The following is a 25,123-nucleotide window of genomic DNA, read 5'->3' as shown; positions in this document are numbered from 1 at the left end:
GTGCCCAAGACATGGGTAACTTGCACATATGTGATGGTATGGGGGTGTATTAGTGCCCAAGGCATGACTAACTTACACATGTGTGATGGTATGGGGGTGTATTAGTGCCCAAAACATGGGTAACTTACACATCTGTGAAGGCACCATTAATGCTGAAAGGTAGATACAGGTTTTGGAGCAACATATGTTGTCATCCAAGCAACGTTATCATGGACGCCCCTGCTTATTTCAGCAAGACAATCCCAATAAAAGAGTGCGGGTACTCGACTGGCCTGCCTGTATTCCATACATGTCTCCCGTTAAAAATGTGTGGCGCAATTCAAAGCCTAGAATACGACAACGGAGACCTCGGACTGTTGAACAACTTAAGCAAGAATGGGAAATAATTCCACCTGAAAAGCTTAAAAAATGTGTCCCCTCAGTTCCCAAACGTTTACTGAGTGTTGTTTAAAGGAAAGGCCATGTAACACACTGGTAAAAATGTCCCTGTGCCAACCTTTTTGCAATGTGTTGCTGCCATTAAATTCTAAGTTAATGATTATTTGCAAAAAAATTAAAAATTCTCAGTTTGAACGTTAAATATCTTGTCTTTGCAGTCTATTCAATTGAATATAAGTTGGAAAGGATTTGCAAATCATTGACCCCGAAATGGAATAAGCGGTAGAAAATGGATGGATGGATGTATTCTGTTTTTATTTATGATTTACACAACGTGCCAACTTCACTGGTTTTGGGTTTTGTACAAACGTTCATTTTTTATATCTTCAAAAGGCCGATCGAGATGTAACAAATATTCTCCATCCTTTTTTTTTTAGATACGCGAGAAACAGACTGAGATAAACAGAGAGATCTGGGCTTTGCGGGATTCCAAATTTTGCGTCTTATCAAAATTACGGGCAACAGCTCAGCAGCTCGAGAGGGTCCAGAGTCTTCTGCCTCCACATCTCCACCGCTGTCCACCCCACCTGCCCACTATAAGACCCGAGGAAATCCCAGACATGAGGCAGCGATGCAACCGAGCCACCTTGGACAGATACAGAATGCTGAGGGAGCAGAGGTACCGGAGCCAGCTTCCTTTTGAGGGCTGTTCATTAAAGATTTCCATCATGGCTGGATAGACTTCAATTGGTTTTCTATGAAATGTTCCCAATTATTTAAACAGATCAGAATCAGAATCAGATATACTTTAATAATCCCTGAGGGGAAATTAAAATTTTCAGCACAATCCCTTTCAAGAGCAGACCAACATTACAAGGAGACAGAACAGAACCACTGACGGGTCTGCCAACTTCAATCAATCAATCAATGTATACTTATATAGCCCTAAATCACTAGTGTCTCAAAGGGCTGCACAAACCACTACGACATCCTCGGTAGGCCCACATAACTTCTGGCGCTCCTTACAAAAAAGGTGAGAAAAATAAGGTTAAACAGGTAAATATTCAGGCTAAGCCTAGGCCCCCTGGAGAGGGGGTCCAGGCCAAGGCCAAGGAAGAAAAACAAAACTCATAGCAATAGCACACATAAACGTGTGTAAGAGGGGGAAACATCAAAGAACACAAAGGACATTAAAAGAGCAGAAGCTGGTGCAAGCAGCCAATTCTACACACAGCCAAAAAAGTAAAACAACAAAAAAAACAGACAATGTGGTGGCCTCTGCAGTGTTCCACGTTATCGTCTGCTGGGGTGGGGGGAGCATGACCAGAGACAGGAGCAGACCCAACAAAGCAACCAAGAGAGCCGACTCCACTTTCGGCCAGTGTCCACTCTCGACCAGTGTCCAGTCCGCATGGATGAGCGAGGAGACCGAGGTGTCCGATACCTGATCATTCAGCCAAGACACTGTGAAGCTTGTCCAACCCGGCGCTCAGTGCCAGCTCCGCAGTCCTGTCTCTTCATCCGCATCTCCTCCAGTCCCTCCAAACGGACTCTGGTGTGGCAGAGACCCAGAAGTTGGTCTCTATGGCCAAAAGGCTCCCGGGAGGAAGCTCCAGAAGTCCACAAAAAAAGCACGGCAGAAGTCACGAAAGTGCCACCCCTTGTCACACAGTCCCAAAGGGTCCGGAACCAAAAGGCTAAAAAACACATGAAAACAAGAAGGAAACATCAGGAACAGAAAAGGATAACACAAGAGCACGGAGCCAACAGCTGCCACTACAGCTGTGCCATCTTGGAAAAAAGTAAAGAATTCAGCTGTAGAAGTCCGCAGGTGACATCCCACCATGACTTCACGTTAGTAATAAGTATTTATGGTCTGAAGTTCTTGAAAGTCAGATAGCATAAGGTGCAGAGAGTAAAGGGGCTACAAGACCTGGGTTACTTAAAGCAGTGTTTTTCATCCACTGAGATACAGTCTGGCAGGCCTTGGAATATTAATGTAGATTCACCTATTTGGGTTCAAATATTTTTTGCAAACCAGAAATTACTATCCCGCAAATAATGTGCCGTTGTTGAGCTCGGCAGAGTAACCGTGTAATATGCTTCCAAATCAGTAGGTGGCAGCAGGTCGCTAATTGCGTTGGAGATGTCGGGAACATGGTTTGTCCTGATCACAATATGCGGAAGGGAGCGTGTAGGTAAAAAGGTAACAAACGCTTAAACCAAAAATAAACAAAAGGCGAGTGTAGCTGAGTAAAAGGCATTGAAGCTTAGGGACGGCTCTGCAAAAACGAAACTAAAACTGAACTGGCTGCAAAGTAAACAAAAACAGAATGCTAGACGACAGCAGAGACTTGTGGAGCAGATGGCGTCCACAAAGTGCATCCGTACATGACAAGACAATCAATGTCCCCGCAAAGAAGGATAGCGTCCACACAACTTAAATAGTCTTGAATGCGAAAACAAAGCAGGTGCGGGGAACAGCGTTCAAGGAAAACATGAAACTGCCACTGAAATAAGAGCACAAGTAAAGAACTAAAACACGACACACAGGAAAACGTCAAAAACCGCCAAATTAGTCACGGCGTGATGTGACAAGTTATAGTGATGCATGGTTGGTTATGGTTTGAATTCATATCCAACAATTGCAATAACGACTTTTTAATTGTCAATATTGGCTGCTGAGTTTCATTTTTCAATGATTTCTGCTGGTGGTGTGCCTCAGGATTTTTTCAATGAAAAAAATGTGCTCAGAAAAGGTTGAAAAACACTGACTTAGAGTCTCCACACTTATTGTCAGGTTCAAACATCAATGACATCTGTTAAACAAGACTAGAAGCAAGGAAATAAACAGAGACAGAATTCGATTCAGCTCAATTGAGGAGAAACATCTGGTCTGTATTCTTGTACAGTTTCCAGCACGCTCTGGCGAAAACACGTATAATGTGGGTAAGGAAAGATTTCCAAGCCAACGGCTTTGATCTGTGAGGGCAATAATCAGGCCATTGTCTTTCAGAATGCAAACTTATTTCTTATAAGAACAGGAAGAACTAAATCTAAGTGATTTGAACTTTTCCAACAATGCGAGTTTTGGAAGCCTTTAAAGAGTGATTATATGATTAATATCTGTGATTGAATTGTGTAAAGAAAAATGATGGATTTATCCAAATGTTTCAGGTTTCAGTGTACAGACCTGGACAATCAGGAGGTAGGTTTGCTCAAGGAACTAAAGAAGGAAGTGGAAGTGGTGGAGGAAGTCGAGGAAATGGAAATGTTGTCATCTCTAGCCATCGAAGAAGAAGAAGAACAAGAGCCTGAAGAGGAGCAGGAAGAACATCCAAGCGAGACGAACAAGGAGAGCAAATGTCTCCACATACAGGACTCTCTCTTAGAAAAGGTCTGTTACCATTATATCTCCATCAAGTATGTGTGTATAAACACAAGATCCTAACTGTGGACGCTCTGATTCTTGAAGATGGAAAGCTTGGTGCATCAGTTTGACAAGAAGCACCTGATGTGTCTTAAGAAGGCAGAGTTGCTGGACTGGAAGCTTAAACTTGGCGACCTTCGTCAGCTGACGCTTTACCAGGAACTGCTGCTCCTGAAGGAGGTGGACAAGAGTGAGAAAGTGTTGCAGGAGAAGCTGAACATGCATCTGAAAGAGGAGAACCACTTGATGGTGAGATGTTGCTCATTTTTGTCAAAAACACTTTGTGTAACATGTTTTTGCCACCACTTTAAACATGCTAATAACTGAATCAGAGTACAAAACATGCTAATAACTGAATCAGAGTACAAAACCCAAAACCAGTGAAGTTGGCATGTTATGTAAATCATAACTAAAAACAGAATACGAAGATTTGCAAATCCTTTTCAACTTATATTCAATTGAATAGACTGCGAAAACAAGATACTTAACGTTCAAACTGGTAAACTTTGTTATTTAGTGCAAATATTAGCACATTTGGAATTTGATGCCTGCAACATCTTTCAAAAAAGCTGCTGCAAGTGACAAAAAAACAGAGAAAGATGAGGAATGCTCATCAAATGTTTATTTGGAACATCCCACAGGTGTGCAGGCTAATTGGGAGCAGGTGGGTGCCGTCATTGGGTACAAAAGCAGCTTCCATGAAATGTTCAGTCATTCACAAACATGGATGGAGCGAGGGTCAACACTTTGTAAACAAATGCCTGAACAAATTGTTTAAGGACAACATTTCTCAACAAGCTATTGCAAGGAATTTAGGGATTTCACCATCTAGGTTCCGTAATATCATCAAAATGTTCGGAGAATCTGGAGAAATCACTGCATGTAAGCCATGATATTACAGACCTTCGGTGGTACTGTATCAAAAAGTGACATCAGTGTGTAAAGAATATCACCACATGGGCTCAGGAATACTTCAGAAAATCACTGTCAGTAACTACAGTGTGTCACTACATCTGTAAGTGCAAGTTAAAACTCTACTATGCAAAGCAAAAGCCACCCATCAACAACACCCAGAAATGCCGCCGGCTTCACTGGGACCGAGCTCATCTAAGATAGACAGATGCATCTCTGATGAGTCCACATTTAACATTTTTGGGAATGTTGTGTCCTCCGAACCATAGAGGAAAAGAACCATCTGGAATGTTATCGACACGAGTGTAAAAGCCAGCATGTGTGATGGTATGGGGGTGTATTAGTGATTGTTGTAGCGTGAAAATGTAAAAGCCAGCATGTGTGATGATATGGGGGTGTATTAGTGCCCAAGACATGGGTAACTTACACATGTGTGATGGTATGGGGGTGTATTAGTGCCCAAGACATGGGTAACTTACACATGTGTGATGGTATGGGGGTGTATTAGTGCCCAAGACATGGGTAACTTACACATGTGTGATGGTATGGGGGTGTATTAGTGCCCAAGACATGGGTAACTTACACATGTGTGATGGTATGGGGGTGTATTAGTGCCCAAGACATGGGTAACTTACACATGTGTGATGGTATGGGGGTGTATTAGTGCCCAAGACATGGGTAACTTACACATGTGTGATGGTATGGGGGTGTATTAGTGAACAAGACATGACTAACTTACACATGTGTGATGGTATGAGGGTGTATTAGTGCCCAAGGCATGGGTAACTTACACATGTGTGATGGTATGGGGGTGTATTAGTGCCCAAGGCATGGGTAACTTACACATGTGTGATGGTATGGGGGTGCATTAGTGCCCAAGGCATGGGTAACTTACACATGTGTGATGGTATGGGGGTGTATTAGTGCCCAAGGCATGGGTAACTTACACATGTGTGATGGTATGGGGGTGTATTAGTGCCCAAGACATGGGTAACTTACACATCTGTGATGGTATGGGGGTGTATTAGTGCCCAAGACATGGGTAACTTACACATGTGTGATGGTATGGGGGTGTATTAGTGCCCAAGACATGGGTAACTTACACAAGTGTGATGGTATGGGGGTGTATTAGTGGCCAAGACATGGGTAACTTACACATCTGTGATGGTATGGGGGTGTATTAGTGCCCAAGACATGGGTAACTTACACATGTGTGATGGTATGGGGGTGTATTAGTGCCCAAGACATGGGTAACTTACACATGTGTGATGGTATGGGGGTGTATTAGTGCCCAAGACATGGGTAACTTACACATGTGTGATGGTATGGGGGTGTATTAGTGGCCAAGACATGGGTAACTTACACATGTGTGATGGTATGGGGGTGTATTAGTGCCCAAGACATGGGTAACTTACACATGTGTGATGGTATGGGGGTGTATTAGTGCCCAAGACATGGGTAACTTACACATGTGTGATGGTATGGGGGTGTATTAGTGCCCAAGACATGGGTAACTTACACATGTGTGATGGTATGGGGGTGTATTAGTGCCCAAGACATGGGTAACTTACACATGTGTGATGGTATGGGGGTGTATTAGTGCCCAAGGCATGGGTAACTTACACATGTGTGATGGTATGGGGGTGTATTAGTGCCCAAGACATGGGTAACTTACACATGTGTGATGGTATGGGGGTGTATTAGTGCCCAAGACATGGGTAACTTACACATGTGTGATGGTATGGGGGTGTATTAGTGCCCAAGACATGGGTAACTTACACATGTGTGATGGTATGGGGGTGTATTAGTGCCCAAGACATGGGTAACATACACATGTGTGATGGTATGGGGGTGTATTAGTGGCCAAGACATGGGTAACTTACACATGTGTGATGGTATGGGGGTGTATTAGTGCCCAAGACATGGGTAACTTACACATGTGTGATGGTATGGGGGTGTATTAGTGCCCAAGACATGGGTAACTTACACATGTGTGATGGTATGGGGGTGTATTAGTGCCCAAGACATGGGTAACTTACACATGTGTGATGGTATGGGGGTGTATTAGTGCCCAAGACATGGGTAACTTACACATGTGTGATGGTATGGGGGTGTATTAGTGCCCAAGACATGGGTAACTTACACATGTGTGATGGTATGGGGGTGTATTAGTGCCCAAGACATGGGTAACTTACACATGTGTGATGGTATGGGGGTGTATTAGTGCCCAAGACATGGGTAACTTACGTGTGATGGTATGGGGGTGTATTAGTGCCCAAGACATGGGTAACTTACACATGTGTGATGGTATGGGGGTGTATTAGTGCCCAAGACATGGGTAACTTACACATGTGTGATGGTATGGGGGTGTATTAGTGCCCAAGACATGGGTAACTTACACATGTGTGATGGTATGGGGGTGTATTAGTGCCCAAGACATGGGTAACTTACACATGTGTGATGGTATGGGGGTGTATTAGTGCCCAAGACATGGGTAACTTACACATGTGTGATGGTATGGGGGTGTATTAGTGCCCAAGACATGGGTAACTTACGTGTGATGGTATGGGGGTGTATTAGTGCCCAAGGCATGGGTAACTTACACATGTGTGATGGTATGGGGGTGTATTAGTGCCCAAGACATGGGTAACTTACACATGTGTGATGGTATGGGGGTGTATTAGTGCCCAAGGCATGGGTAACTTACACATGTGTGATGGTATGGGGGTGTATTAGTGCCCAAGACATGGGTAACTTACACATGTGTGATGGTATGGGGGTGTATTAGTGCCCAAGGCATGGGTAACTTACACATGTGTGATGGTATGGGGGTGTATTAGTGCCCAAGACATGGGTAACTTACACATGTGTGATGGTATGGGGGTGTATTAGTGCCCAAGGCATGGGTAACTTACACATGTGTGATGGTATGGGGGTGTATTAGTGCCCAAGACATGGGTAACTTACACATGTGTGATGGTATGGGGGTGTATTAGTGCCCAAGGCATGGGTAACTTACACATCTGTGAAGCCACCATTAATGCTGAAAGGTACATACAGGTTTTGGAGCAACATATGTTGCCATCCAAGCATGGACGCCCCTGCTTATTTCAGCAAGACAATTCTGCACGGGTACTAGACTGGCCTGCCTGTAGTCCAGGTCTGTCTCCCATTGAAAATGTGTGGCCCATTATGAAACGTAAAATACCGCAATGGAGACCCTTGAACAACTTAAGTTGTACATCAAGCAAGAATGGGAAAGAATTCCACCTGAAAAGCATTAAAAACTGGTCTCCTTAGTTCCCAAACGTTTACAGAGTGTTGTTAAAAGGAAAGGCCATGTACCACACTGGTAAAAATCCCAAAACTGTGTTGCAATGTGTTGCTGACATTAAATTCTAAGTTATTGATTATTTGCAAAAATAAATTCAGTTTCTCAGTTTGAACATTAAATATCTTGTCTTTGCAGTTTATTGAATTTAATATAAGTTGAAAAGGATTCGCAAACCAATGTATTCTGTTTTTATTTACCAATAATACAACGTGGTTTTGTGTTTTTGCACATTACAAATTCCAATTAGCTGTATTTGGCAAATGTGATTCTCAAATCCCAGCACTATCGATGGTGCCTCACGCCACTAATTATTTGTTCCACCTCTTGTGCAAAAGTCTAAGCTGGAAGAGTGCCAGGAGGAGCTTGAATTGAAGCACAGAGACATTGCCAAGGTGCAGGAGAGAGAAAAAGCTGTTTCCAAAGCCTTTTGGGCCTCTTTGGCTGACGACAAGAAGTTTGAAGAGTATCTCCTCAAAGTTTTCAAGAAGAAAATGAAGCGGGCTAAACAGAAGGAGGCGGTAGGAAACACAGGTGAGGGGAGTCTTCCCACACCTGCTCTTTGCATGTTTGTGCTCTCCTCATGTCGCATATGTGACTTGCAGAAGTGTGCACTCCTCATGTCGCATATGTGACTTGCAGAAGTGTGCACTCCTCATGTCGCATATGTGACTTGCAGAAGTGTGCACTCCTCATGTCGCAAATGTGACTTGCAGAAGTGTGCACTCCTCATGTCGCATATGTGACTTGCAGAAGTGTGCACTCCTCATGTCGCAAATGTGACTTGCAGAAGTGTGCACTCCTCATGTCGCATATGTGACTTGCAGAAGTGTGCACTCCTCATGTCGCAAATGTGACTTGCAGAAGTGTGCACTCCTCATGTCGCATATGTGACTTGCAGAAGTGTGCACTCCTCATGTCGCATATGTGACTTGCAGAAGTGTGCACTCCTCATGTCGCATATGTGACTTGCAGAAGTGTGCACTCCTCATGTCGCAAATGTGACTTGCAGAAGTGTGCACTCCTCATGTCGCATATGTGACTTGCAGAAGTGTGCACTCCTCATGTCGCAAATGTGACTTGCAGAAGTGTGCACTCCTCATGTCGCATATGTGACTTGCAGAAGTGTGCACTCCTCATGTCGCATATGTGACTTGCAGAAGTGTGCACTCCTCATGTCGCATATGTGACTTGCAGAAGTGTGCACTCCTCATGTCGCATATGTGACTTGCAGAAGTGTGCACTCCTCATGTCGCATATGTGACTTGCAGAAGTGTGCAATCCTCATGTCGCATATGTGACTTGCAGAAGTGTGCACTCCTCATGTCGCATATGTGACTTGCAGAAGTGTGCACTCCTCATGTCGCAAATGTGACTTGCAGAAGTGTGCACTCCTCATGTCGCATATGTGACTTGCAGAAGTGTGCACTCCTCATGTCGCAAATGTGACTTGCAGAAGTGTGCACTCCTCATGTCGCAAATGTGACTTGCAGAAGTGTGCACTCCTCATGTCGCATATGTGACTTGCAGAAGTGTGCACTCCTCATGTCGCAAATGTGACTTGCAGAAGTGTGCACTCCTCATGTCGCATATGTGACTTGCAGAAGTGTGCACTCCTCATGTCGCAAATGTGACTTGCAGAAGTGTGCACTCCTCATGTCGCAAATGTGACTTGCAGAAATGTGCACTCCTCATGTCGCATATGTGACTTGCAGAAGTGTGCAATCCTCATGTCGCATATGTGACTTGCAGAAGTGTGCACTCCTCATGTCGCAAATGTGACTTGCAGAAGTGTGCACTCCTCATGTCGCATATGTGACTTGCAGAAGTGTGCACTCCTCATGTCGCAAATGTGACTTGCAGAAGTGTGCACTCCTCATGTCGCATATGTGACTTGCAGAAGTGTGCACTCCTCATGTCGCATATGTGACTTGCAGAAGTGTGCACTCCTCATGTCGCATATGTGACTTGCAGAAGTGTGCAATCCTCATGTCGCATATGTGACTTGCAGAAGTGTGCACTCCTCATGTCGCATATGTGACTTGCAGAAGTGTGCACTCCTCATGTCGCAAATGTGACTTGCAGAAGTGTGCACTCCTCATGTCGCATATGTGACTTGCAGAAGTGTGCACTCCTCATGTCGCAAATGTGACTTGCAGAAGTGTGCACTCCTCATGTCGCAAATGTGACTTGCAGAAGTGTGCACTCCTCATGTCGCATATGTGACTTGCAGAAGTGTGCACTCCTCATGTCGCAAATGTGACTTGCAGAAGTGTGCACTCCTCATGTCGCATATGTGACTTGCAGAAGTGTGCACTCCTCATGTCGCAAATGTGACTTGCAGAAGTGTGCACTCCTCATGTCGCAAATGTGACTTGCAGAAATGTGCACTCCTCATGTCGCATATGTGACTTGCAGAAGTGTGCAATCCTCATGTCGCATATGTGACTTGCAGAAGTGTGCACTCCTCATGTCGCAAATGTGACTTGCAGAAGTGTGCACTCCTCATGTCGCATATGTGACTTGCAGAAGTGTGCACTCCTCATGTCGCAAATGTGACTTGCAGAAGTGTGCACTCCTCATGTCGCAAATGTGACTTGCAGAAGTGTGCACTCCTCATGTCGCATATGTGACTTGCAGAAGTGTGCAATCCTCATGTCGCAAATGTGACTTGCAGAAGTGTGCACTCCTCATGTCGCAAATGTGACTTGCAGAAGTGTGCACTCCTCATGTCGCATATGTGACTTGGAGAAGTGTGCAATCCTCATGTCGCATATGTGACTTGCAGAAGTGTGCAATCCTCATGTCGCATATGTGACTTGCAGAAGTGTGCACTCCTCATGTCGCAAATGTGACTTGCAGAAGTGTGCACTCCTCATGTCGCATATGTGACTTGCAGAAGTGTGCACTCCTCATGTCGCATATGTGACTTGCAGAAGTGTGCAATCCTCATGTCGCATATGTGACTTGCAGAAGTGTGCACTCCTCATGTCGCATATGTGACTTGCAGAAGTGTGCACTCCTCATGTCGCATATGTGACTTGCAGAAGTGTGCTCTCCTCATGTCGCATATGTGACTTGCAGAAGTGTGCACTCCTCATGTCGCATATGTGACTTGCAGAAGTGTGCAATCCTCATGTCGCATATGTGACTTGCAGAAGTGTGCTCTCCTCATGTCGCATATGTGAATTGCAGAAGTGTGCACTCCTCATGTCGCAAATGTGACTTGCAGAAGTGTGCACTCCTCATGTCGCATATGTGACTTGCAGAAGTGTGCACTCCTCATGTCGCATATGTGACTTGCAGAAGTGTGCACTCCTCATGTCGCAAATGTGACTTGCAGAAGTGTGCACTCCTCATGTCGCATATGTGACTTGCAGAAGTGTGCACTCCTCATGTCGCAAATGTGACTTGCAGAAGTGTGCACTCCTCATGTCGCAAATGTGACTTGCAGAAGTGTGCACTCCTCATGTCGCATATGTGACTTGCAGAAGTGTGCAATCCTCATGTCGCATATGTGACTTGCAGAAGTGTGCTCTCCTCATGTCGCATATGTGACTTGCAGAAGTGTGCACTCCTCATGTCGCAAATGTGACTTGCAGAAGTGTGCACTCCTCATGTCGCATATGTGACTTGCAGAAGTGTGCACTCCTCATGTCGCATATGTGACTTGCAGAAGTGTGCAATCCTCATGTCGCATATGTGACTTGCAGAAGTGTGCTCTCCTCATGTCGCATATGTGACTTGCAGAAGTGTGCACTCCTCATGTCGCAAATGTGACTTGCAGAAGTGTGCACTCCTCATGTCGCATATGTGACTTGCAGAAGTGTGCACTCCTCATGTCGCAAATGTGACTTGCAGAAGTGTGCACTCCTCATGTCGCATATGTGACTTGCAGAAGTGTGCACTCCTCATGTCGCATATGTGACTTGCAGAAGTGTGCACTCCTCATGTCGCATATGTGACTTGCAGAAGTGTGCACTCCTCATGTCGCATATGTGACTTACAGAAGGGGACCATGACAGCGCTGAAGACTTTGAGGATTATGAAAACTGGGATGATGATGAAGAGGAGGATTGGGACACACCGGAGGGAGAAGCTGCTGTCGAGGAATGTCCTCAAGGTCGGTATTTTACTTTTACCTCTTGTATAAAGTAGGGTTGAACGGTATACCGGTACTAGTGTAGTACCGCCATACTAATTAATTATATTCTGTACTACACCGCCTCTAAAAAGTAACAGTTCCTCCTTTTTTCACGTCAGGATACTTCTGGCTTTTCAGGCAGAGGATCAGGTTCGGCAGCGCACAATCACTGAGTACTTACAAGCAGACACAGTGTGTAGACAGAAAAGGGAGAACAAACACATTTTGACTTGAAAACCAACGTTTAAGGTGAAGTTATAACACTGAAACGCCCTCAGGAAGAGGTGCTTTAACACATGGCTAACTTGCTAGCGGCTAACTTCCAACCGCAGCCTGCAGTGTTTGAGCTACTTCTAAATCACTAATCCTTGTATCCATGGCGACAAATAAAGTATGTTTCTTACAAGTATCATCCCTGCAGGACGAGGAATAGTTAAACATGCTTTACTACACACCGTAGGTCACCGGCATCACAATGTAAACAAACGCCATGTGTGGATCTACACCTGACATCCACTGTGATGATACCAAGTACAGGAGCGTATTTAGTCAATAATACTATGTTGTTTATAAACTCAGGAAATACGTCCCTGAACACATGAGGACTTCAATTATGACCAACTACTTGGTATCGGATCCATACCAAAATGTGTGGTATCATCAGAAACTAATGTAAAGTGTCAAACAACAGAAGAATAAGTGATTATTACAAAATAGTAGTGGAAAGTGGTAAATATGTATAAGAAAGTTCACAGAGACAAGATTAAGCTCGAAAAGATAAAACAATTTGCCCAAAAGTGACGACTTTTCTCTCTGATATGCTTGAAAACTGGTTTTGGACAACAATCATATATTTTAAAATAAAGTTTGTATTATATTAGAATGAACTGGCAGCCAGTAATGGTTCTTTTGCCCAAAGTCTGCTGGAACCCTGAACATAAACAGCGGTCTAAAATGTATGGAGGAAATCCTCTTGTGTGTGGTCAACACCGAGGATGTTTGATTGATTGATTGATTGATTGATACTTGTATTAGTAGATTGCACAGTACAGTACATATTCCGTACAATTGACCACTAAATGGTAACACCCCAATAAGTTTTCAACTTGTTTAAGTTGGGGTCCACGTTAATCAATTCATGGTAAAAATGTCCAACTAAAGACACGATTTCTGCACTGAACAAAACAATGGCCAATCAGAAACGTACAGGCAACATTCTGGCTGGATAGTTAATCACTTTTCTTGGCAGACCTGAAGAGTTTGAGGTGAATTATACAATTGACCATGTTCCTGTATGATGGTGAGCTAGCATGTGTTTGTTTTTGGTCACAGAATCCTTGAGAGCTTTTTTCTAGTAAGGAAGTATGACTTTAGTTAGTTTCGGGTGGCTTTTGCCCCCATGACGATTGGAATTTTAAAGAAATGCAGGTTTGGAGGACGTGTTAAGATATTAGCAAAAGCTGGGAGGAAACCCCCACAGGTAGGAGTAGAGGATAGGAGTCAGAGGTCATCAACACAAATGGCTCGGAGGGATAATGTCAGGGAAAGATTTACTGGCCAAACAACAAACTGGGCTTTGTCCAGACTGGCCGGCTTCGAGGCTAGAATTACGAAGAGTGGGGGTCTTCATGTGAAAGGTGTTAAAAGACAGTGGTCCCAGAGGACAGCAGAAGAATCATCAGGCCCATATTCTTTCTCCTGGAAGCTGCAGTTCCAGTCTGAGGCTCGCCAAAACAAGTAAAGCTTTTTGTTCAACGCTTCCTTGTTGGCGCCTACTTGGCTCATCACTCATCACACGACCAACAAATATAAAAGCGGTTCATTGAAATAAAGTGGTTTCCAAACATGGACCCGTCTTTTAAACCACAAGCCACAAAGTCCGGGCTTTGGGAAGTCCATTCCAGAAGCTTAGTTTCAGCCTTAACAGATCCATTACAAAACCAGTTTAGATGTGTATTTGGAATCATTGAGCTGTAAGAACATTTGTGTGCAAGTTACAACCTTTTACCTGTTGGTTGCAGCAAATTTTTTTTTTTAAGTGTTTTTTTGTACTATTAAGTGAAAATGCAGTATAGGCTCTATGTACTTTTGTGTCATAGACTGTGACCCAAAGTTGTTTGAGCACGTACTGCAGCTGCGTGAACGCCGACTGGACCTGGAAGAACGGCTGGCAGAGGAGAAAAAGAGGGCCGAGGTTCTGGAGAGAGAATGTGACACACTTATTAAGAAGGTGAGAGGAGGGTCCGGTGTGGATTTAAATTAAATCAGCCCTGAATGGACTCCACCGTTAGCATGTCATTAAGTACAGAACAGACTCTAGACTTTCCATGAGTTTACAATTCTTAGGTTTTGATTTGGGCTGTCAAAGGTAACACGATAATAACGAGTTAACTATAAATTTCAATAACGGCAATAATTTTTTGGACGTCCATTTTAACCCTTGGGCCGTGCCGTAGCGGGGAGATCTTGGCTGCAGTTCACATATTACCACAAGCAAGCAGAAAAGGACAAAGGAAAGTTTTCTACCTTCTGGAAAGATGAGGTTTAAAGTCATGTCAAGTTGTTCTCCTGACAAGGTAACATCTCTGCAGCAAACGCCTGCTGTGCGCGTCTCGTTCAGGTGGGTGGTGTTTCACTTCCGTGTTCAGATTACGATTAAGGTGCAGTGAAAACATAACATTTGGATTGTTGCTGTGACTGATTTATTAGTAAGTGAGATGACATAAACGCTCAACAGAAATGAAAGACGATCACTGCCACTCTGTATTCATGATGCAACAAGTCAAAATACATCATTGCTCAAAATGCATTTAATCCAAAGTATTTATTTATTGCTACTTTGACTAAATAAATGTTTTTCTACCACCACAAATATATTTCCCAATGAACATTTACTTGCATTAACGGTAATTTTCAGGGAGGAAAATAAGGCAAGCTTAAGTGAGAATGGTGGGCTGAGTACCAGTTGTATTGTTCAATATTATGGAAAATGATGAATACTGTAAAAATAGGGAATATTTCTGCCTTCCAGCATACAGTAGAAAATGTTTGTATTGTCTTTAAATTCTGTCTTCCTTTTTGTGTTAAGCTGTTAAAAAAAGCACAATGTTTAAAACCCATTTCATTGAAGCATGATAAATTGTTGGTTCAGTGTTAAAACTTGAAATTTAACCGTCTGGGTTACAGTGGAGAATGCATATTTTTTCAAGAGTTCTTTCTTTATTCATAGTCATGTTAAAAGCAGCTAATATTTCCCCATGTGTACTCTTTTTGCTTGTGTCTTATGCCCGCAAGTAAACTCTGTGCTTTACCTTGAAAGATTGGAATGTGGGAGTAGAGCATGCTCCCTTTTTACCTTATCAGTATTAGAACAAAGAGGCTGTTTTTGTATCCAATAAGTTGTCTCTTCTCGTTTGATTTTCAGACCACTTCGGGATGCTAGTATTAGCGCATTTGTAAGGACTGGTCTCCTAAAGCTTTAGTAAAACGTGATAATATCCCTATGTTGTCTTGATGGATCTTCTTATTCTGCATATATGTCATCTGAAAGAACTTGGAATTAACCAGTGAGTCGTATTCCCTGAGAGGAAGACTGGGCAGATGCAACAGTACACCTAAAAAATGATGAAAAATGATTTACATCTGTGATTAATCCCAATTAATTTTGAGTTAACAATCAACCTTTTGTGGTATTTATGTTAGAAGCTGTTATCTAGACATGGAAGTGTAGCTCCTCCTCTGAATGCAAGTGCTCCTAAAGCAGGAATGACCAAATCTGGCAAAACACCTGCACACAGCAGGCAATTGTTTTTATTGTCATTAAATTATGTTTTTCCTTTTTGTGTTGAGCTGTTAAAGAAAGCGTAATGTTTAAAACACAATTCATTAAAGCACAATTAATTGTCCGTTCATGGGGTTAAAAAACTTGAAAATTATCTGTCTAGGGTACACTTTTTAATGATGAAAAATGATATATATATATATATATATATATGTGATTAATCCCAATTGATATTGAGTTAATTACCATTTTGTGGTATTTATGCCAGAAGCTGGTATCCAAACAGGGAAGTGTAGCTCCTCCTCTGAATGCAAGTGCTCCTAAAGCAAGAATAGAAATGACCAAATCTGGCAAGAAACCTGCACACAGCAGGCAATAGTTTTTATTGTCATTAAATTCTATTTGTCCTTTTTGTGTAAAGCGTAATGTTTAAAACAAATTTCATTAAAGCACAATTAATTGTCCGTTCATGTGGTTAAAAAACTTGAAAATTATCTGTCTATGGTACACATTTTAATGATGAAAAATTATATATGTGTGTGTGTGTGTGTGTGATTAATCCCAATTAATTTTGAGATAACTATTAAGAAAATGCAATTTTAATCATTTGACAGCCCTAGTTTGGAATGTACACTCTCATTTGTGACCACCAGCTATTTATTTTTTGGTGATTCGCAGCTCAAATTAGTGCAGAACAGTCGCAAGGCAGCAGAAGAAGACTTGGAGAAAGTTAATAGGGAAAAACAGCAGAAAATGAACCAACTAGATGTTGTGGTTCCCATTCGGCTCCATCAGGTAAACAACAACAACTCTGGACAGACAAGACAAATCAATCTTCTTCAGTTGATGTTCTAGCTGTGCTTTTCCTGAACGTATCTATCAGATGGAGGTCGATATCAGTGGTCCTCTGCCTTTGGATCTCAGCCGAGTGTTGGTGCTCGATAAGAAGGAGCTGCAACATCTGCAGGAGCGAGTGGTTGAGTTGGAGCTGGAAAAGAGCCAGCAGAGAGAAGTCCACAGTCAAGCCCGCCAGCAGTACGCCAGGCTTGTCCAAGAGCGCAGGGACATGAACGCTGAGATCCAGTGTAAGACCCGAGCCAGCCATGACCTTGAGATCCCAACCAGCAGAACCCAGGAATGTTCTTTCGTTTGTGTGTGGGTGTAGTGCTGGGGAAGCGATGCGAGCAACTTATGATGAGGAGGTTCGGGAGGGAGGTGGACCTGGAGGTTCTGCAGACGCTGTCGGGCAACCGGTCGGTTGAGGAGCTGAAGCAGGAAAAACTCCTTCAAGAAGCCGCGAATGCTGAAGAAATCAAACAGTGGGATGTATGCAGACTTGTTTTGTTTGTTTGCATATTTATGTGGCTTCCAAGGCATGCATCTGCTTTCTACAAAAGCCAAAAGCAGTGAAGTTGGCACCTTGTTTAATTGTACATAAAAACAGAATACAATAATTTGCAAATCTTTTTCAACTTTTATTCAAATAAGTAGACTGCAAAGACAAGATATTTAATGTTTCAACTGAGAAATAAACATTTACTTAGAATTTGCAAAAAAATTGGCACAGGGGCATTTTTACCAGTGTGTCACATGGCCTTTCCTTTTAACAACACTCAGTAAACGTTTAGGAACTGAGGAGACCAACTTTCCCATTCCTGCTTGATGTACAGCTTAAGTTGTTCATTAGTCCGAGGTCTCCGTTGTGGTATCTCCACATTTTTGGAACATTTTGATGATATCACGGACCGTAGTTGGTGAAATCCTTAAATTCCTTGCAAGAGCTGGTTGAGAAATGTTGTTCTTAAACTGTTGGACAATTTGCTGACGCATGTGTTGACAAAGTGGTGACCCTCGCCCCATCCTTGTTTGTGAATGACTGAGCATTTCATGGAAGCTGCTGTTATACCCAATCATGGCACCCACCTGTTCCCAATTAGCCTGCACTCCTGTGGGATGTTCCAAATAAGTGTTTGATGAGCATTCCTCAACTTTCTCAGTCTTTTTTGCCTCTTGTGCCAGCTTTTTTTAAACATGTTGCAGGCGTCAAATACCAAATGAGCTAATATTTTCAAAAAATAACAAAGTTTACCAGTTTGAAGATTAAATATCTTGTCCTTGCAGTCTATTCAATTGAATAGAAGTTGAAAAGGATTTGCAAATCATTGGATTTTGTTTTTATTTACCATTTACACAATGTGCCAACTCCACTGGTTTTTGGGTTTGTACATTCATTGATATTTGTTGCTGTGCGTGTGTGTGGCAGATGAAAGTAGAAAAGGCCCGTGATGCTCTGATGACGATGACGAGGAGCAACAGCGAGCGCCTCCTTCGCTTGAATCGACTCTTCGAGCAGAAGAAAGAACTGGAGCAGAAACTTGATGCAAGGCAGAAGGAAATTGTAATATATATATTTTTTAAAAGCATCACATTTCACGCTGTCATTACCAATCATGGTGATCATTACAAAGGCTTCAAAAGATTGAGCAATTTGTCAAATCACAAACACGTCCAGAAAAAATATATTTGAAGGGGCTCTGCACTTTTGGGGGAATTTTGCCTCTCCTTCACAATCCTTATAAAAGACATGACGGATCGATTTTTTACATAAATAATTTCATAGCTCGGTCGGTAGAGCGGCCGTGCCAGCAACTTGAGGGTTCCGTGTTCGATTCCCGCTTCCGCCATCCCAGTCACTGCCGTTGTGTCCTTGGGCAAGACACTTTACCCACCTGCTCCCAGTTCCACCCACACTGCTTTAAATGTAAAAATTAGATATTGGGTTTCACAATGTAAAGCGCTTTGAGTCACTAGAGAAAATCGCTATATAAATATAATTCAATTCAAAATTTATTCTTGTCTTTGTGTGTTGTAAGTAGCAGAGTTCAGTGATGCATGTCAACTTGATCAACAGATTGTATTATTCTCAAGTGCAATAACAGGACTGAAATGAATACCTAAAACTCATGACTTTTTGCTGTAAGTAACTGAGTTACTTTTGAAATGAAGTCACTAGTAACTGTAACTAGTTACTGGTTTTCAGTAACTAACCAAACACTGCTTGGGATCCCAAGTGAGTATCCACCCCGACACAAAATGATTGATCTTCATTGAGGACTTTTTTTTTACTATTATGAGATAGACTCTGGTTAAGGTCTGTGCTCTCTAGTTTTTCTTTGTCTCCTGTGTAATGTTCATATGTGGGCCTTGTTTAATTGTATCAGTACAACATAGGCCACAGGTCCTTAAGATAGACTGACCATACGTCCTCTTTTACCCGGACATGTCCTCTTTTGCGGGACTGTCCGGTTTTTTTTTAAATGGCTCAAATGTCCAGCGTTGTGCGTCAAGGTCGCATGTATTTTCAAATCTTCGTACAGGTTTAAGAAGGGTTAAAGACGGAACAAATTGTGAAGGTGTGTGCACGCAGAAAGATTTGTGAGGGAGGGGCAGAAACAAAGAGATTGTCAATCAAGGCATACTTGCTCACACCATATAAACAACTTTAACATCGCTACAAATATGCACCACACTGTCAACCCACACCAAACAACAATGACAAACACATTTCGGAAGAACATCTGCACCGTAACACTACAGAACTAATACCCAGAATCCTTTGCAGCACTAACTCTTCCGGGATGCTACAATATACACCCCCTGCTACTCCCCCACAACTATGATTACGTCACATCAAATATTCCACTTTGAAAAATATTTTTGGTGGAAGATTTAGCATATTTTGTGTTTGCCAAAAAAAACACAGTTTTGTTTGACAAAAGAAGGGCGGAAAACAAACAAAAAAACAACATGAATAAAAATAAAACATTTTGAAGTGAGGAATAGATCTGAAGTTGATGTTGACTCCAGAGATTGAAGCATTAAATATAAAATGTATGTATGCTCTGCACACCATTATCATCATTTTATGACCCAAGCAAAAGACTTTTTACACTTTTATCCTGAAATAAATACACCTACAACTTATTCAATAAAAAGATAGAACAAACAACCAGCAGCGGTAAAGTTTAGATGCATGAAGGACAGAAGAAAGTGAATGAATGTTTATAACTAAATACATTTACATATGTATACACATTTGTTTTCTTTTTTTTAATGAACATTTAACATTCAAGACAACCTTTTTCCAAAACACGATATAGAATGTGAGATATATCAGGACAATTCACACCTTTAACATTTGTTTTCAAAACGCTCACAAAAAAAGTGGGACCACATAAACTTACTGTGGGATCCCATTTTTATGACTTGGTGGGGTCCCTGGGACCCCATTTTGAAAATTCCTCACGCCAACACTGCTGTCAACAGAGGAGAAAACAATGCTTTATTTAAATAAGTATTTATAAAGCAAGTTGAAGAATCATTGGCAAATGTTCACTTAGTCCCGGCCTTGGCACGCATTATTGTGTCCTCTGTTTGGGACTTCAGGACATGCTCAGCCTACATAAGAACAACAATCCAACAATAATACAACATTTGTGTCCTCAGGGTAAACGGCTTGAAGACTGCAGCGGGCGCACTGAAAGACAAGAAGTGTGGCGTCTTGAAGAGTTAGTGAGAAAACAGTCCCAGCAGTTGGCCAGCCTGAGCCCGGGTGACAACCTTCTCTCTCGTAAAGGAGGTGGCGTCCACAACCTGCTGCCTCCCCTTGTGCCTTGGAGCAAGCCCACTGTGCAGACCTGCAGCAGCAAGGCAGGTAGACCACGTTTGGCCAGGAGAGGCAGGAAGGCTTGTAACTGAGTGAATGTTTCTTCACTAAACCTAAATGTTATCAGCGTCATTACTCTAATACAAATAAATATTTCCCCGTGTCCATTTTTCATTTAAATTTGACTTCCTCAGCCTGGGGCTTCACGGTGGCAGAGGGGTTAGTGTGTCTGTCTCACAATACGAAGGTCCTGCAGTCCTGGGTTCAAATCCAGGCTCGGGATCTTTCTGTGTGGAGTTTGCATGTTCTCCCCGTGAATGCGTGGGTTCCCTCCGGGTACTCCGGCTTCCTCCCACCTCCAAAGACATGCACCTGGGGATAGGCCCCTCCCACCTCCAAAGACATGCACATGGGGATAGGCCCCTCCCACTTCCAAAGACATGCACCTGGGGATAGGTTGATTGGCAACACTAAATGGTCCCTAGTGTGTGAATGTTGTCTATCTGTGTTGGCCCTGTGATGAGTTGGCAACTTGTCCACCAACCCCCCACACCCTCCCTACTTGCGTCGGTTGAAGTGTTGTATATTGTAGCCCTGCAAGGTGTTCTGGGTATTTGTTCTCTTGTGTTTAAGTTGTGTTATGGTGCGAAAGTTCTCCCAAAAACGGTTTGTCATTGTTGTTTGGTGTGGGTTCAAAGTGTGGCGCATATTTGTAACAGTGGTAAAGTTGTTTATACGGCCACCCTCAGTGTGACCTGTATGGCTGTTGAACAAGTAGGTCTTGCAGTCACAAACGTTTTGCACAAGTCCTACACAACATGTTACTGAGCCGGCACATTGGTTGTGTGATGTTGAAGCACGTGATAACATGTTAGTGGAGCAGTAGTCTTCTTTTGAGGGTGGAGGTACTTGAAGGTATGCCAAGTGAGATTTATTATAAACATTCTTAAAAACAACAGCAATTCATAAATCCTTTACACATATGTTTATTGAATGATATTTTAATGAAGTATGAATGTAAGTTCATAAACTCTGGAAAAATAATACAACAATCCAACATTCAGTGTTGACAGCTAGACTTTTTGTGGACATGTTCCATAAATATTGATGTTAAAGATTTCTTTTTTTGTGAAGAAATGTTTAGAAGTAAGTTGATGAATCCAGATGGATCTCTATTACAATCCCCAAAGAGGGCACTTTAAGTTGATGATTACTTCTATGTGGAGAAATCTGCATTTAGAATTGAATCACTTGTTTATTTTTCAACAAGTTTTTTAGTTATTTTTATATCTTTTTTTCCAAATAGTTGAAGAAAGACCACTACAAATGAGCAATATTTTGCACTGTTATACAATTTATTAAATCAGAAACTGATGACAAAATGCTGTATTTTACTTCTTTATCTCTTTTTTCCAAACAAAAATGCTTTGCTGTGATTAGGGGGTACTTGAATTAAAAACATGTTCACAGTTGACAGTGAAAAAAGGTTGAGAACCACTGTTGTAGAGGATGTTAAAGGCAGTGCAGTCACGGCAGCCCTTAATAATGTCGGCCAAGTGAAAATTGGGAACAAATTGGGCAGAATGGTTGCACCGGTAGATTGTCGGGAGGTGCACTGAAATTCAGGAGTCTCCCAGAAAAATGGTGAGGGTTGGCAAGTTTGTTGCTAGGGCGGGAAAGCCATTCATAGAAGGTGAATTCATTAAAATGTGCATGTTAGATATTTTAAGGAATCTTTTCTTGCGGCTCAGCCTCACCCAGTTTCTGCATCCAGTGGCCCCCAGGTACATCGAGTTTGAGTCCCCTGGGCTAGAGTTTAGAAAAGTGTTGTATAAATCTATCTCAGTTGCATTCGGGCGGAAGGTGGGGTACACCCTGGACAAGTCACCACCTCAACACGAGAGGAACACAGACAACATTCACATAAAAGGGTCAATCAGTAGAAAAAATGGATGGATATAAACTGCAATGAGGTGGCAACTTGTCTAAGGTGTACCCTGCCTTCCGCCCAAATGCAGCGGAGATAAGCTCCAGCAATCACCGCAACCCTGAAAAGGACAGGTAGAAAATGGATGGATGGATATATAAATCTAATCCATTATTATAAAATTGGTTTGTTCTGATGGGTTCAATTAAGGTGACCAATAGACCGGGTTTTTCAGCTCTTGTCCTATTTTCACACCCTGTCCTGGTCTCCTTTATTTATTTATATATATATACACATTTACATATACACACACACACATACATACATACATATATATATATATATACACATACACACACACACATATATATACACACATACATAAGACAAACTAATGATGCACAAGGGTAATTGTTCAACACAGTAGCTCAGTTACAATGACAGAGAGTGTGAGGATGGAAAAGACAACGCAGGTATAAATAGACTAGATATAGCAATATAAATCTGCCAATATCTACTAATGTGTACAGTATATTATATATACACATATATATTATGCCTATGACATATATACCAATTACCATGTACAATATTACAGTACATGTGGCAGCCCCAGCAGAAAATAGAATATAGACATTAAAAACAAAGAAGTAGCAGACATGTCAGGTAATGGCTGGATATCATCTAGTGATGTAAGGGGAGTGATGATACAGCTGGAAGGACTTCTTGAATTGCACAGTGCAGGAAGGAAGCTGAAGGAGCCTGTTGGAGTATGAACTCCACTGTCCCTCCATTGTCTGCTGGAGTGGGTGGACAAGACTGTCCATGATGGCCAGCAGTTAGTCCAGTGTCCTCCTGTCCCTCACTGACACAAATGCCTCCAACTGCGAGCCAATAGTTTGGCCGGCTTTCCAGATCTGTTTATCAATCCGGTTGGAGTCCCTTTTGCTGGTGCTGCTCCCCCAACAGACCACAGCAAAGTGCAGGGCACTGACCACAACAGACTGATAAAAGATCCAACAGCTTGCTGCACACATTAAAGGACCTAAGCTTCCTCAGGAAAAAGAGTCTGCTCATTCTCTTCTTGTAAACAGCATTGCAGTTGTCCTTCCAGTCCAGTCTGCTGTTCAAATGAACTCCCTATAATATATATATATATATATATATATATATATATATATATATAATGAGAGTGTAAATGTTGTCTATGTTGACCCTGTGATGAGGTGGCGACTTGTCCAGGGTGTACTCTGCCTACCACCTGATTGTAGTTGAGATAGGCACCGGTGCCCTTCCCCCACAACCCCCAAAAGGAATAAGCGGTAGAAGATGTATGATACACACACATTCATGTATCCATTCATCCATTTTCTACCGCTTATTCCCTATCTAATATACACAAACCCCGTCGACATATGAGATGAAAAATTGTGATGATATTCTGTTAATATATTCAGTTGAATATGCTACAAAGACACATTTTTTGATGTTCAAACTGATCATTTATTTTTTGCAAATAATCATTAACTTTAGAATTTGATGCCAGCAACACGTGACGAAGAAGTTGGGAAAGGCGGCAATAAATATTCAAAGTTGAGGAACACTCATCAAACACTTATTTGGAACATCCCACAGGTGTGCAGGCTAATTGGGAACAGGTGGGTGCCATGATTGGCTCTAAAAGCAGCTTCCATGTGATGCTAAGTAATTCACAAACAAGGATGGGGCGAGGTACACCCCTTTGTCCACAACTGTGTGAGCAAATAGTCAAACAGTTTAAGAACAACCTTTCTCAAAGTGCAATTGCAAGAAATTTAGGGATTTCAACATCTACGCTCCATAATATCATCAAAAAGTTCAGAGAATCTGGAGAAATCACTGCACGAAAGCGATGACATTACGGACTTTTGATCCCTCAGGAACACTTCAGAAAACCACTGTCAGTAACTACAGTTGGTCGCTTCATCTGTAAGTGCAAGTTAAAACTCTACTATGCACAGCCAAAGCCCATTTATCAACAACATCCTGAAACGCTGCCAGCTTTGCTCAGCCCAAGCTCATCTAAGATGGACTGATGCAAAGTGGAAAAATGTTCTGTGGTCTGACGAGTCCACATTTCAAATTATATTTGGAAACTGTGGATGTGGTTTCTTCCGGAACAAAGAGAAATATAACCATCCAGACTGTTTTAGGCGCAAAGTTCAAAAGCCAGCATGTGTGATGGTATGGGGGTGTATTAGTGCCCAAGGCATGGGTAACTTACACATGTGTGATGGTATGGAGGTGTATTAGTGAACAAGACATGGGTAACTTACACATGTGTGATGGTATGGGGGTGTATTAGTGCCCAAGACATGGGTAACTTACACATGTGTGATGGTATGGGGGTGTATTAGTGCCCAAGACATGGGTAACTTACACATGTGTGATGGTATGGGGGTGTATTAGTGCCCAAGACATGGGTAACTTACACATGTGTGATGGTATGGGGGTGTATTAGTGCCCAAGGCATGGGTAACTTACACATGTGTGATGGTATGGGGGTGTATTAGTG

General features: G+C 42.4%; 1 protein-coding gene across 1 annotated transcript in view; it reads left to right on the top strand.

Moving 5' to 3' along the window:
- The window catches only part of LOC133536557 (cilia- and flagella-associated protein 44-like), a 66,711-nt gene extending 45,355 nt beyond the window's left edge, over positions 1-21,356 (top strand). The window contains exons 23-33 of the mRNA XM_061877185.1: positions 816-1,057; positions 3,556-3,775; positions 3,854-4,057; positions 8,390-8,585; positions 12,061-12,174; positions 14,295-14,425; positions 16,655-16,771; positions 16,860-17,061; positions 17,142-17,302; positions 18,240-18,374; positions 20,483-21,356. Of these exons, the coding sequence (XP_061733169.1) occupies positions 816-1,057; positions 3,556-3,775; positions 3,854-4,057; positions 8,390-8,585; positions 12,061-12,174; positions 14,295-14,425; positions 16,655-16,771; positions 16,860-17,061; positions 17,142-17,302; positions 18,240-18,374; positions 20,483-20,734 (1,974 nt within the window). The 3' untranslated portion in view covers positions 20,735-21,356. The remainder of the gene's footprint in view (positions 1-815; positions 1,058-3,555; positions 3,776-3,853; positions 4,058-8,389; positions 8,586-12,060; positions 12,175-14,294; positions 14,426-16,654; positions 16,772-16,859; positions 17,062-17,141; positions 17,303-18,239; positions 18,375-20,482) is intronic.
- The last annotated feature ends 3,767 nt before the right edge of the window (positions 21,357-25,123 follow it).

This window comes from Nerophis ophidion, linkage group LG17 (assembly GCF_033978795.1).
Source record: "Nerophis ophidion isolate RoL-2023_Sa linkage group LG17, RoL_Noph_v1.0, whole genome shotgun sequence".
In the NCBI taxonomy this organism is placed as follows: domain Eukaryota; kingdom Metazoa; phylum Chordata; class Actinopteri; order Syngnathiformes; family Syngnathidae; genus Nerophis; species Nerophis ophidion.
Note: the sequence above shows the minus strand (reverse complement) of the source record. Positions and strands in the feature narration are given on the sequence as shown.